General features: G+C 40.0%; 1 protein-coding gene across 2 annotated transcripts in view; it reads right to left on the reverse strand.

Annotated features, from left to right (window-relative positions):
* Positions 1-11,860, reverse strand: part of LOC131505037 (protein argonaute-3) — a 118,659-nt gene extending 106,799 nt beyond the window's left edge. Inside the window, exon 1 of one of the 2 annotated variants that reach the window (XM_058718088.1) lies at positions 11,544-11,860. In XM_058718088.1, coding sequence (XP_058574071.1) covers positions 11,544-11,562 — 19 coding nt within the window. In that variant the 5' untranslated portion in view covers positions 11,563-11,860. The remainder of the gene's footprint in view (positions 1-11,543) is intronic. The other variant, XM_058718087.1, reaches the window with a different exon arrangement.
* Positions 11,861-15,760: the final 3,900 nt, after the last annotated feature.

The following is a 15,760-nucleotide window of genomic DNA, read 5'->3' on the forward strand; positions in this document are numbered from 1 at the left end:
CAGCCAGGTCACGATCTCGCGGTCCGTGAGTTCGAGCCCCGCGTCAGGCTCTGGGTTGATGGCTCGGAGCCTGGAGCCTGTTTCCGATTCTGTGTCTCCCTCTCTCTCTGCCCCTTCCCCGTTCATGCTCTGTCTCTCTCTGTCCCAAAAATAAATAAAAAACGTTGAAAAAAAAAATTTTTTTTAAATAAATAAATTAAAAAAATAAAAATAAAAAACAAAGCAGTGCCTGGCTGGCTCAGAGGAGCACGTGATTCTTGATGTCAGGGTTGTGAGTTTGAGCCCCATGCTGGGTGTAGAGATTACTTAAATAAATAAAACTTTATAATAAAAAACATAAAAAGTCATATCTACTTTAAGTATTTATTGAACATTATGTTCAAGTTATTTTTTAATGTTTTTATTTTTGAGGAACAGAAAGACAGAGTGTGAGCGGGGGATGGGGCAGAGAGGAAGACACACAATATGAAGCAGGCTCCAGGCTCTGAGCTGTCAGCACAGAGCCCGACACAGGGCTTGAACCCAAGATCATGACCTGAGCTGAAACCAGACACTTAACTGACTGAGCCACCCAAGCACCCCATATTCAAGTTTTTATAGATACACAGATTAAATAATAAGTCAGTTATCTGCTTTAACTAGTTCCTAATATATTGTGGGGGGGATATTCCACCTTAATATTTAAAGTTAACATTAACAACAATAGCTAATCTGTGTTATTAATATTTGAAATGCATTGTGATCTCTCATAATATAATTTTGAGGCAAGTACTATTATTATGAAGAAACTGAAGCACAGGGAGATTAAAAAACATATTCACACTTATAAAGTGATAAAGTCAGGATTTGTAAATAGTCTGATTTAGAGACTGCATTTTTAATCATTATACTACACTAAAAACTAACATCTGGTGAAAGTCTATCATTCATCAACTCATTAATTTGCTCAACAAATATTTATTGCCTCCAACTATCAAGCATTGTTCAGGCTCAGGTGAACAATAATTTTCATAATATTAATAAAGACCTGGTCTTCATGAAGCTTTTATGGGAGGGTTGGGGGGAGCAGATTACACTGCATTTCTTTTTTGCAAATCAGGTAGTAGTAAGTGCTACAAAGAAAAATAAAATATGTTAAGGGGATAGAAGGAGGGGTTGAAAGCAAATAGGTAGTTAACCATTTTAGACAGGTTTGTCAAAGGCCTCTTTGAAAGGGTGACAAGTAATCAGAAAACAGAGGAAGTGAGAAAACAAGTCACGTTTTCTCATGTCCATGGACATCTGGAAGAACATTTCAGGTTGAGGAAAAATCAAATATAAAGGAAAAAGCAGAAGCTTGCTTGGTGAAGAAAAGCAAAGAGACCACTATGCCTGGAGCACAGTGAGCAAGAAGAGAGTAAGAGAGGAGGTCAGAGAGATAATGGGAGATCAGATCATACAGGATTCATAAACCATCATGAGGTCTTTGGATTGTATTGTGAGACATGAGAAACCAACAAGGGTTCTGGTTCAAGAAGCATTATGATCTGATTTAATTTTTTTTTTAAACGATCGCTCAGGCTGCTTTATTAAAAACTGCCTGTAAAGGTACAAGCAGCGAGACCAGTTAGTAGGCTAGTTGACAAAGGATAATGTTGGCTAGGGCTGGGGAAGTAGCAGTTGGGGGAAAGATGCTGATGTGGAAAATACTTACAAGGTAGACCTGATGGGAACTGCTAATGGAGTAGGTGTGTGGTATGAGAGAAAAGAGCTCTCAAGGGTTTTGTTTTGTTTTTTGGTCTAAGCAACTGAATGAATGCAAATGTCATTTACTGAATTAGGAAAAAGTGATGGGAGCAAGTTTGGAGAGGAAATCAAGAGGATTTTTAGGACATGCTAAATTTGAGAGGTCTATACAACTAGGTGTCTAATAGGCAGTTAGATAGGTATAAAGTTCAAGGAAGAGGTCCAGCTAGAAACATAAACGTGAGAGTCCTTAGCATATTAGCAGTATTTGAAACCACTGGATTAGTGATTACCCATTCTGTGGTGGGATACAGAAGAACTCTAAACCCTGGGATACTCCCAATGTTTAGAGATTAGGGAAATGAAGAGGGCATAGCAAAGGAGACAGAAAAGTGATATCCAGTAAGGTTGAGGACTTGGAGAAAGTGGGAAAAAGAGGATTTCAAAAAGGAAGCAACTTATAATCAAATAAAGCCAAATAAAACGAAGATTTGGGAATTGATTATTAGGTTTAGCAAACTCTGTTGACCTTGTTAAGAGCAATTTCAACAGAGTGGTAGGGACAAAACCTTGACTGGAGTAACTTCAAAAGGAATGGCCCGAATACCCGAATATAATCAAGACTTTAGGTCCTAGTAGTTTACAGTAAATTCAAAGGAACATGTTAGGGGAGCCTGGGTGGCTCGGATGGTTAAGTGACCAACTCTTGATTTTTGTTCAGGTCATGATCTTTAGGTTCATGAGATCAGGCCCTCTGTTGGGCTCCATGCTAACAGCATAGCCTGTTTGTGATTCTCTCCCCCCCGCCCCTCTGCCCCTACCCCACTGGCATGCTCAAACTCTCTCTCCTAAAATAAACAAACATGAAAAAAAATTAAAAATAACAAAGAAACATGTTAAATTACATCATGAAGATGGAACCAACAAAATCCAGACTGTGAGAAACTCTAAAAGGACAAACAATCCATAAACTGAATAGGGAAGAATTATAGAACACTTACAGATTAAAAGACACTTAAAAGACATACCAATCATGAATGGATAAAAAAGGTAGTATATATACAATGGAATATTACTCAGCCACATAAAAGAATGAAATCTTGTCACTTGCAACAACATAGATGAACCTAGAAGGTATAATACTAAGTGAAAGAGAAAGACAAATACCTTATGATTTCACACATATGTGGAATTGAAGAAACAAAACAAAAAAGAGACAAAAAAACCAAACCTTAAAAATATGTTTTTTAGTTTTTTTAATTTCTTTTAAAGTTTATTTTGATAACCACAGGTGAAGTAACCGCTTGAGCTAAAGCCAACCCTTAATGTTTATTTTGAGAGAGTGATAGCATGTGCGTGTGAAGGGCAGAGAGAGATGGTGAGAGACAGAATCCCAAGCAGGCTCCACACTCAGCACAGAGCTTGACGTCAGGCTCAATCTCACAACCATGAGATCATGACCTGAGCTGAAATCAAGAGTCGGACACTTACCTGACTGAGCCACCCTGGCGCCCCAATGCTTTTTTCTTTTTTTTTTAATGTCTATTTTTGGTTTTTTAATGTTTATTTTTTGACAGAGAGAGAGGGAGAGAGAGACAGAGCGCAAGGGGAGTGGGGCAGAGAAAGAGGAAGACACAGAATCCAAAAGAGGCTCCAGATCTGAGCTGTTGGCATAGAGCCCAACGTGGGGCTTGAACTTAGACCATGGGATCACAATGTGAGCTGAAGTTGGACACTTAACTGACTAAGGCACCCAAATGCTCCTTTTTAATTTTTCAAAAGTTTATTTACTTTGAGAGAGAGAAAGAGAGAGAAAGAGCACAAGTGGGGAAGGAGCAGAGAGAAGGAGAGAATCCCAAGCAGACTCTGCACTGTCAGTGCAGAGCCTGATATGGTCCTTGAACTCATGAACCAATGAGATCATGACCTGAGCCAAAGTTGGACACCAAGTCGGAGGCTCAATCGACTGAACCACCCACGTGCCCCCACAACAGACTCTTAAATATAAATAAAGAGAACAAACTGGTGGTTACCAAAGGGGGGGGGGGGATGGGTGAAATAGGTGACAGGAATTAAGAGCATACTTATGAGTACTAACACACAGAATTGAATTACTATGTTGTACACATGAAATTCATATAACACTGTACATTAATTATACTGGTATTTTTAAAAGACATATCAATCACAATGTGTGAAACTTATTGGATCTGAATTCAAAAATGAAAAAATAAACCAAACTAGAAACAAAAGTATAATATATGAGACAAGTAGAAATTGAACACTGACCAGATATTTGATATAAAGGAATATTATTATTATTTTGCAATGAGAATGGTACTATGGTTTACTTAAAGACTCTGTATTTTTTTTAATTTTTTTTTAATGTTTTTTATTTATTTTTGGGACAGAGAGAGACAGAGCATGAACGGGCGGGAGAGGGGCAGAGAGAGAGGGAGACACAGAATCGGAAACAGGCTCCAGGCTCCGAGCCATCAGCCCAGAGCCTGACGCGGGGCTCGAACTCACGGACCACGAGATCGTGACCTGGCTGAAGTCAGACGCTTAACCGACTGCGCCACCCAGGTGCCCCAAGACTCTGTATTTTTTTTTTTTAATTTTTTTTTCAATGTTTTTTATTTATTTTTGGGACAGAGAGAGACAGAGCATGAATGGGGGAGGGGCAGAGAGAGAGGGAGACACAGAATCGGAAACAGGCTCCAGGGTCTGAGCCGTCAGCCCAGAGCCTGACGCGGGGCTCGAACTCACGGACCGCGAGATCGTGACCTGGCTGAAGTCGGACGCTTAACCGACGGCGCCACCCAGGTGCCCCAAGACTCTGTATTTTTTATAAGCACTTAGTAGACATTTATGAAATAGCATTATGACTAGAATATGCTTCAAAAAAGTACAAGGTCATGGGAAATAGGGACACAACTGGATGTGGATGAGGATTATTGGGTTTAAATGATGGGTACATAGTAGCTTATTATGTAATTCTGCCTATTTGTATACACCCTTAATTCTCTATAATAAAAGGTCTTAAAAAATAGGAAGAGAAGTACCATTTCCCTTGCATACTTTTTTACCACCCATTGTACAGACAAGGAAATTAAGGTTAAGGAAGATTAAATGCACGCCCAAAGTCAGTTAATTCTTTTAAATAGACTTAGCCTGCCTCACTCACTATTAACACCCCACACCAGAGTGGTACATCTGTTACAATCACTGAATCTACAATGACACATCATTATCAAGTCAGTTAATTTAAGAGCCAGGATTTGTCTCCAAAACCCATGCTTTGTGCACTATATCACACACCCAAATTGTTTTCCATTATTTTGCTGGGTGTTATTTATACAAACTGGCAAAAGACCAAAATTGTTTCATGAATAAGCAATGTAACAAACTACTGTTATTATAAAATCAAGTTTAAGTATCCAAAAAATATTTTAATGTAAATTAATGAAGAAACAATTCTGTCAACACAACAAATTATACTTCCAGTGAAGCACATTTATTTAACAAATACATATATTGCCTACTAGATTTGAAAATATATGGGGTGCCTGGGTGGCTCAGTCAGTTAAGCATCCGACTTTGGCTCAGGTCATGATCTCACAGTTCTGGAGTTCAAGCCCCACATCAGGCTCTCTGTTGTCAGGATGGATCCCACTTTGGATCCTCTGTCCCCCTTTCTCTATGTTCTCCCCACTTGTGTGTGTGCTTTCAAAAATAAACATTTAAAAAATAAATAAAATAATATTTTATTTTATAGTCAGGAAAACATTCGATTTTTGTTCTGGAAAAATAAATATATTGTGTTGGCCTCAAAATTTGACATAATAAAATGACTGTTTACTACATATACCCACAAGGCTAAGCAGTAAACATTAGCAAGAGATTTTAGTAACCTCCCACATACTAATTCTACCTATTCATTCGATGAACTTATACAAACAGTGCACTTATTACCATATTACATTTATTATATTCACTATAGCTTAATAATCACTTGTAGAAGATTCAGCCTGCTGAGGGTAAAATTTCTCAGATGGCAGTACTGGGGAACTATTTTTAAAAAGGCATTGTGCCTCCTGAAAACAAGGGAGGACATGGCCCAAGTAGGTCCTGCCCTATGAAAATGTATCGAGATTTATTTCAGAATTAAAGGCTGGGTAGCTTTTGAAAAACTTTTTGAGTACCCAAGCAAAAATTTTAGAAAATTTTTGGGGCACCTGGGTGGCTCAGGTCATGATCTCATGGTTGGTGAGTTTGAGCCTCACATCAGGCCCTGTGCTGACAGCTCAGAGCCTGGAGCCTGGCTGGTTCTGTGTCTCCCTCTCGCTCTGCCCCTACCGGGCTAGCACTCTGTCTCTTTCTTAAAAAAAAAAAAAAAAAAAAAAAAAAAAATTACATAAAAAATTTTTGAGTAATTTTAGAGTAATGCCATGTTTATGTTAAATATACAGATAGATCAAGTCCTAATTTAGAAGGCAGAACTTTCTTGTTCAAAAAGTAAAAAAAAAAAAAAAAACTTCATTGCTAAGGTATTAACCCATTTTGCAATCTATTTTTTAACCTTTTTTTTTTTTTAATTCTGAGACACACTAATGAACTTCAGTTAAAATATCAAGTATTGGTAATGATTCAAAAATAGTATTATATAAATCTACAATTGAGAATATTTTCTTGCAAAATTCCTTCCACAAATGAAAAATACAAAAATATCTCATGTTTATATTCTGTAGATACCTTCTCATTTCTCAAAAACTTGACAATTTAGAAATAATGTAGTTTTATAATGTAGAAAAAACTGGATGATACAAAACAAAGAATTCTTATAAGTTATTTCACTATTATTTCATAATAATGTATTTCATAAAATAATTTATTTTAACCAAATCACAAAAAACCCACATTAAGAAAAAACACTGTTTAACATGGTTTTGCTAAATCTCAATAGTCTTTTTTTTTTTTTTAAAGCAATGATTAGTCAAAGAAAGTTGTTAATATTAACACAGATAATGGCAGAAAACTACAGAAACTCCAAATACAGAAAGGCTGTTCATGTATCCTAACAGCATTACCATTATGGTTGAAAAACCACACAATATTCTTTCTCACATCTGTTTTGTTAATGAGCCAAGAATGGGGGTCTATTGGGTATCCTAGACAACTGAATTAGAAGTAGGAATGTCTGGTGAATACTGTTTATTCCAACAAATGAACACTAAATAGGTTTGGGAAGGATACTATTCTTAAGTTATATTTTTAGTTTTTCTTTCCCAAAAAAAGAACTATCACTCACCTTATTCCCTCATCTATTAAAAAAAACCAAAAACAAAAATCCCCTATAAATTACTTTAGATACTAGTTTTAAGTATCATAAATGTTTTGTTAGATTAACAAAATATTTACTTACTTCATCTTTCAGATAGACCCTCAAGTATTTGAAGACTATAAAAATCAATGTGAAAAAGATGCTTGTGATACAAAGCAACATAGTATTCAACTAGAATACAATAGTTTATGTCAGTTTAGCAAGAATTCTATTCTAAACTAGAGTTTTTCCATATACAACAGAGAACTCTTCCAGGAAATATCCCTTTACAGGGCCCCAGGCCTCTTTGCATGCTCTCAGGCCAGGCTTATAGAACCAAACAAATACAATGTTCCCACTGGAAAATATAAATTAATATGAATTAAATCTAAGTTGACAATTTAGTACATAGTAGTCTCCAAAAGAGCAAAAGGGAGTAGCATCTTGAAATCATTTCATTCATTCTAGCCACTTTCCTCAATTACGTAATTCCTTATTTTTTTTAAAATAGATTTACTAGTTTGAAATCTGGCTTAGAAATTTAAAAAGTGATCAGGGTGATGGAATCACGGATAATTTTTAAAGGTCTTTATCATGTTAATCAAATTACATTTGAGAGTTACCTATATGTTCTTTTTCTCCTTTAAATCTTTGTTGAGAAGAACAAAATTGTTTCTTGCCTCCTTTTCAATATTCCCTCAGGGTGTTCTATCACTATCAGAGAAATTAAATTCTAAAACAAATCAAAATAATCACGCATATTTTTGTAAGTCCCACTGCCAGTCAAGAGCAGCAAATACTAGGGAAAAAATTATCATGGCCACTCAAGAACAGCACAAGCTAAAATTTAAGTAGCAACCAAGTAGAAAAACCTTTTCTACCTCCAAAATTCATATTCTCCAGACAGAGCAGCATTTTGACATTTTTTTTTCTTCAAGACAAAAATCTACAAGTGAGAAAACTTACATCCCAAAGTGATTTTAAAAAGATTATTTTAGATACTAAACTGAGAACCTAATGGCATTATATATTTTAGTTAATTTGAATCTACAACTTTAATTCATTTCATTCAAATCTAGTTTCCATATATGCAACTTCTGTTCCTTTGGAACTTGTTCTTGAATGATTTTTCTAGATTTTTATTATTAAAGAAATGTAGAGGCTTAAGACTACTATGCAGATCCAAACATGAATTTAAGAGTATCATTAATATGGTCTAGTCACCCCTTGTATAAAACAACTACCAAACATGTCAAATCACTTTGCCTATCACTAATTTAAAGTAACAGTGTTTTTCTTCCATTGCAACTAAGTACGTTTCCTTCTACCCTAAACAGTAGTCTGACTTTACCTAAAAATACAGACTAGAGTATTAATGTCCTAAAAATTGCTACTCATGAGAACTCATATCTCAATGTACATTTCTGCTTCTATTCACACTTTATTTGGAATTAAAACATATGCTTTTAGGGGTGCTTGGCTGACTCAGTAGAGCACACGACTCTGGATCTCGGGGTTGTAAATTCAAGCCCCACGTTGTGTACAGAGATTACTTTTTTAAAAAAACCTTTGTAAATAAAAACAAAATGTGTACTTTTAGTCCAAATGTAACTAAACCATAAAAAACAGTGTTCCATCGGAAGCACCTCTAGGAAAAAATGCAAAACTACTGTTATAGCTAAAAACCCACCTGTGCCACCTTTTCGGGTTAAATCAAAGTTCACATAGTACTAAATCAAATCAGTACGTTGTACAGGACACCCTTAAAAGTCGCTTTAAGTATTACGTGCAAAAAGGAAGAACAAATATTAACTTTTAGTGAGAAACAATTATATAGTATTTGTACCCTAAGTCTTCCAATGTAAATTTTAAGTTTTCTATGTATCTACCTAACAACTAGCATTTAAAATATCCTGTCATAGGGGCGCTTGGGTGGCTCAGTCGGTTGAGCGTTCGACTTCGGCTCAGGTCACGATCTCGCGGTCCATGAGTTCGAGCCCCGCGCTGGACTCTGGGCTGATGGCTCAGAGCCTGGAGCCTGCTTCGGATTCTGTGTCTCCCTCTCTCTCTGCCCCTCCCCAGTTCATGCTCTGTCTCTCTCTGTCTCAAAAATAAATAAATGTTTAAAATAAATAAATAAATAAATAATAAAAAAATAAAATATCCTGTCATAATTCCTAAGAATCTACACACACACACACACACACACACACAAAACTTTGAAAAAAATTGGCACAAAGATCCAACATTGACTCAACAGACTATCAAAGAGCATTTATGTCCAAAAAAAAATTGTTTAAGTAATCTCTACACCCAAGGTGGGTCTCAAACTCTCGACCCAGAGATCAAGAGTCACATGCTCTACTGACTGAGCCACCGAGGCTCACCTGTATTAAAAAATTTTAAACCAAAATACATACTTGTCTAATTCTTTTTTTTTTTATTTTTCCTTTTAAAGATTTTAAAGTAATCTCCACACCCATGGTGGGGCTCTCCCTCACAACTCTTGAGATCAAGAATCACACACTCCACTGAACCAGCCAGGCACCCCTCTCTATACCTGTCCAATTCTGGATTTAAAACTTCGTTGCACATTTTGCCCAACTGTGCTTTCAATTTCACACGCAGCATAACAATCACATGTAAGTCTCAGGAGGAATGAAAATTTTGTTTTTGATGATGACAACCTTGAGACAGACTATATTTTAACTTCATTATTACAGTTAATCATGTGTAAGCATCCCTGAAGAACGAACTTTTGAGTTTCAAGATATCTAAGATGAGATAGACATTATCTAATTCTACCTCCCCAGATGTGAAGACAATTTAACGGGTATAAATTTCAGCAATGACACATGCAAAAAGATGTAAAACTTATCTATAGCTCAAGAATTCATAGGAGCATTTACTGAATTGTACCTGGCTAGTTGGACCAGTTGGCTAGGTGGTTGGACTTCAGAAATATTTTCTAAGATATTGTCCACACCCTGAGGCATAATTTTGTATGAAAAACCCAAAGGACAAAAGAACTTAAAAAAAAAAACAAACTGAACTATCTTTTAAAATATTAGGACAATCAATAAAGTGTTTAACTTTCATGTTTTGTTTTCCAGGCGTGACGAAAGGGCAGTTATGTAAAAGTTATCTATAGCCCGAGATCATCATATTCACTAAACAGTACAGTAGAAAATTAAAAAATTAAAAAGGCAGGACACAGTTTCAGAAATACACAAACCAATGATTAACAAAAGTCTAAAACTCTTCACAATCTACAAAGCTTCCCTTTTTAAGAAAATATGAAGATTACAGAAGAGAAATGGGAGAAACCGATTACAGAAAATTTCATAGAGTGAAACTTGTAATAAGCCCCTCTCCTCATCCCACCTCTACAAATCCTAAGTGCTGTTTGCATCTATTGACAATTATACTTCTTAACCTAATCATAACAAACCCTTTGTTATCGTTATGTCCCTGGTTTCCTTATACTGAAGTTTTTCTTATGTTCAAGCACTTCCCAAACTGGCAAAATGAGATGTGAACTTCAGGGACCTGCGGTCCCATGAGTAACATGACGCCCCCTCCCACCAATATTTTGAAAATTAACTTACAAATTTGTTACTGTCTGAATAAAGCACACTTTCAAATTTAACATATTAAGTCTTACCCTTTGGAAACCAAACGGTTATGTAACACCTACTTTATGTCTCTCAATTAATTACTTTAGAACCATAAAGAAAGCTTTTTCTTTTTTCAAGGTAAGTACTGCCCATGTTGCAATTTTCCTTAAAGACTGCAGTTTTCCCAAGGAGAGAAAAGAATTTTTTTTTTAATTCTAAATTGCCAAGAATATAATATCCGTTTTCCTAGGGAATGAGGAAAGAAAAAAATATATTGTCAGCAATTTTAAGATCCACCTCCTCACGTAAGCTGTAATCTGGGCCGATATGACATTTCCGAAATCCTCAGTAACTACATACCATGCGGCCGCAAATATCAGAAGAGAAATCGGGGATGGATGAAATGCCATCTTGCATTTGACGCTGTAGTAATACCTATTTCAAACAACACTCCTCCGTTATGTCCATGTAGCTTCACAACTACCTTAAGAGGTAAGAGAGCTGACCGCCCAGCGCCTCCATGGGACACACAACCCGGTTAAAGGACGCGCACGCCGTTACACCTTCAATTGGAATAATAAAAAAAGACGACAAACCCTTCTAGACTCCAGAAAAAAAAAAAAAAAAAAAAGAGTAATACCGCCTGGAGATACCCAAACTTCAATCCTTTAAGCAGTGCCCCCTCCCCGCAGTTTCGCCTACTCAGTGGCCCCGGGGAACTGCGGCGGGGCTGCGGGGCTGCGGGGGAGGGGCCGCGCGGGGGGCGAGGGAGAGCCGCGGGGCCCGCGCACACTTCTCGCACCTGGGCAGGGGCGGAGGGAGCGACGATGCTCTGGGGACACCCCTACCCACCAGGCCAGCAGCTCGGACTCGCTCACCTGCGGAGCCGATTTCCATTCATGGAGCTGGGGGGAGTGCTTCGAGCGAGAAGGGCGCCCACCACTGGGGGCAAGCAGGCAGCGCAGGGGGCGACGAGGCGCGACAGGCACCCTCGTTCGGCCCCAAGGCGAGGTGGTGATGGCTTCTCCTCAGCTACCGCACTCCGAAAGCTCTCGTCAGGAAGAGCCGCCGTGGGGAGGCAGCGTGCGACTAGGCGAGAGGAAGGAGAAGCGTGAATCGAGGAGAGGAGAACCCCGTGCGGAACTTGCGTCGCCCGCGGCCGCTTACGCTCCCACTGCCCCTCCACGACTGCGGCGCCGCCGCCGACCTCCCCGGGGGCCGCCCCCGGAAGCCCGCTGGCGTCAGTTCCGCTGCCCGGACTCGCCCGACGTCCAAGCCTCGCCTCTCCGCCCCAAGCCGTGCGGGCGCGACGTCGGTGCGGGCGCGGCCGGCGCGGAGGAAGCGGGGGAGGTGTCAGGGAGCCGGCACCGAGGCTGGGCGGGGCGTGGGGCACGCGCGACGGGCGGGCCCTCCCACGGTCTTCAGCAGTACCGTACCGGCCGGAGACAACTCGGAGGGGCTGGACTCCTAGCACCACCCTAGTGCTGGGCGTGCCGGCTGAAGGCGACAACGCTGAGCGGGTAGCTTACCTGGGGAGGAGCCTACCTGGAGCGTGGCCGGTCTGAGGAGCAAAGCCCGGACCTGCAGCTGAGAGTGACTAGGGCAGAGCACGTCTAGGGCAGAGCCACCCTCCTTAAGGAGCCCCTCCCGCCCCGCCCAGCCTGGGCGGCACCACGCGCCTCCTCCTCAGCAGGCGGTCAAGTGACCACCATAATTGATCACTCCAAGTCCGTGGGTTGCTTTGACGACCATTTTGGGGGGGGGGGGGGTGCAATTTAGCTTGGGAAAAGAGGATTGAGAGGACATTACACAACGTATCGGATAATTTCCTTGTTTGAAACGCTTTAATAGCGTCTCATCACGCTGAGATCACGCTTTCCCGGTGCCAAAACGCACCGCGTAAATGGGCCCTTCCTTTCTCCTCAAGCAAGACTTTCCCTCATCACTATGCTACAGCTATACAGATCTGCTAATTCCCACAACAGGCAAAGCGCTTCCCTTTCCGACCTGGCGCCCCTCTTCCCTTGGCCAGGAACAGAGCCTCTCCTTTTTCTTCACACTCACCTTTTCTTCCCTCTCCAGCCCCGCGATGCTTCTTTTTATACCTCAACCTAAGACTTATTTCAGAGAGGTCTTTTCCGGATCACCGATTTATGATGGGGGCCCGTTTTTCTATCACAGCACTTCCTTAATAATCCTCCCAATCTGTAATTTGTTTTCCTTACTAGTTTGTGTGCCCCCTCCCGCACTAGTTTGTGAGCTTTGTAAGATTACGATGGCCAGCACACTCGCTAGGAAATAGTAGGTCCTTCATATGTTGCCTTAATGAGAGGTGATAACTATTTAAGGCTGAAGAATGATTCCTGATTTTTGCCTATATCCCAAACATCAGTAAGAACATCATTTAGACTTTTAAAAATCAAAGTACTTTTGCTTTTTAAAGCTTGAAACAAAGAGGAAAAGGAGAAAAAATATCCTATCTTCAGTGCCACCCCCCGCCCCCCCATCACTTAAGTCACTGTGGGACTTTGCATCAATCACTAAGCCTCTGGGCTTGTTTTCTTATCTGAGAAATTGAGAGAAATATACCTTATATAATGGTTAATGAAGTTAGGGAATGTATATAAAGCAGAGAAAATCCTCCCTAACTACATGCTAGTGAATAAAAAAAGTTTACTATAGTTAACATTTTAAAGCACTTATTACATGCACCTATTACAATAAACATTTCATAAATGGATGGGATTCAAACCCACCTGACTTCAATTCTGCCTTTCTTCTTCAAACCATTAACCCTTTTACAGAAAATTTCCATTTCAAAATATTAAATGTCACCAAATGAAACACTGTATCCTAAATTTTCAATACCTGACTACACAGAATCCAAGTCAGTAGTAGCACCCCAACAGGGTAAATACCAACTCTTGTGCAAGGTTCTATCACACCCTCAACTTCCCATTCTGGAACTGATTCCAGACGAAGTGACTAAGTGACTGCAGGCTTCACTGTCATCTCCCAGAACAGACATGGTTATGGTGATGAGCACTTGAGGGGTAGGCACTGACTTCTTTGTTGACATTGATGAGGCAGGATTTGGACCTCCTAATTCAGTCCAATTTAATGTCAATAAAGCCTTCCCATCTGCTTCTGCTATTCAGGGACTTCACCACCTCTTTAGAGTGAGCCCATGTAAAAGGTTCATGAATTGTAATATCAAGTAGGAAGGCAAGAGGTCCAATAATTCTGCCAAAAGCAAACTGTAAGAGGCTCTCCCTTGACCACATGCATACCTATTTTTGGATAACCTCATTCCCAAATGAGTTGGTCCTTAAGGCCATAGAGCAGGGTCTTTGTGTATTTAACTGTCATAGCCCCAGTGCCTAGTGCTTAGCCTATGTGCCCCAATGCCTGGCACATAGCTACATTCCATAAATATTTGTGGGACGGATGGATGGATGAATGAATGGGCTTCAAGAATGGGGCTCAGGCTAAAATTCTGTCCTTATCCCTTGTGGCACTGCTTGCTTTCAGAAGGGAGAACTATAAAATACTACAGGCATTTAAGGAACACAGAAATCCATGCCCTCTGAAAGTTGCATTCCTAGGCTTCCTGTACTAGATAAACATCACTGGATGATCCTCAACTCAAGTTCAGAAATATTCTCCTGGACCATCAGTTTTTATACAGCAGAGAGAAAGCTATTTTGTACTGCAGGAGAACACAGTATAAAACATATTGGCCTTTGGGACAGAGCTGAGACTGAGGCCCGCTGCTACTATATATGATTCCAAGAAAGTCACTCTCTCTGAACCTCACATTCCTCATCTCTAAAAGCCAGAGCACCTAGGCAGAGCAGACACTGCTGAATGCCTACCCAGGAGTCCTTATCCCCTTCTTTCTTGCGTAGCAGTCAAAACTTGTCTTTCTAATCCACATGACTCAGAGGATAACTCCTAATCTAAGCCACTCATGATAGATGATCTCATTTGCTTTGCCAGTGGCAGGAGTGGGAAGATGACCCATTTCTAGTGAATGAGACAGGCCAGATCTGCTGGGGCTTCCAAGGACTGCCTTATTTGCACTTCCTTCCTGGAATTACAGTAGCCACTTTGGGACACTGAGGTAAACTAGTATGCAGATAAACCAACACAGAATAGCAGAGGAAAGTGATTGTAAGAATCTGGTTTGTTGGTATTATCACTGAGTGACTGAATTAGCCAATCTTGGAGCCATATTAAATCAAGACTTCTTTGTAGTAAGTTTCTTATTTAAGCCAATATAGTTGGGGGTTTGTTATGTGCAATTGAATGTGATAATGTTATGTGATAAACTACTTCACATGAATGCCATGAAGATACATAACAACATAGTGTACAAAACACCTAGTCAAATACTTCAAATTACCCAAGCACCTCCTCCTTTTCAGGTCGCGTCCATTAACAAGCCATAGGCCTTTCCAAAAACATGGCCGGGAACTCCCAGTCTCTTCTAAGAGGAAAGTTCCTCGCCTTCAGAAGGTGGGGAAGAGGGACAGAGGGCTCCCTAGAAAGGTCCCAATTGGCTTCTTTGTCCCAAAAAGACATTGCCAAGAGGATAGTGCTGAAGCTTCTGCAGTCTAGAACAAAGGGTCAGTCTGTTCCTACAGGGTAAACCACAATGGTCTAAAAAAACCTTGAAATGGTATCCTGGGGAAGGCAGTTGTGGTGCTAAGTGGAGAACTTTTAAATGTACCTCATCCCCAGCAAGTCCACTTTCCCAATTCCTCCTTGATAGTTTAAAGGAATGCTGCTGTCATGCTCTGTGGCTTCTAAGCTTGCCACATTTCCTCAGCCTATAGCCAGAGGAATAAACTGGCTTGAAAGCTAGAAACAAATAGGTGAGCTATCTGCTACAATTTAATCCTACTTTCCATTCAAGCAGTACAGGCAGCAGTCTGGGGATGGCCCAGGCTCAGAACTTGAAACCAGTCCTCTCTTTGCGCTACATAACTCTTTCATTTAGCCACCAAACCCTAATTGCCAGGAGATTTTGGGTTTTGCTAAGCCAAGAGATACCCAACAAATAGCCTCATTTTGTTACAAGGCACTTCCTAGA

This window comes from Neofelis nebulosa, chromosome 2, assembly GCF_028018385.1.
Source record: "Neofelis nebulosa isolate mNeoNeb1 chromosome 2, mNeoNeb1.pri, whole genome shotgun sequence".
In the NCBI taxonomy this organism is placed as follows: Eukaryota; Metazoa; Chordata; class Mammalia; order Carnivora; family Felidae; genus Neofelis; species Neofelis nebulosa.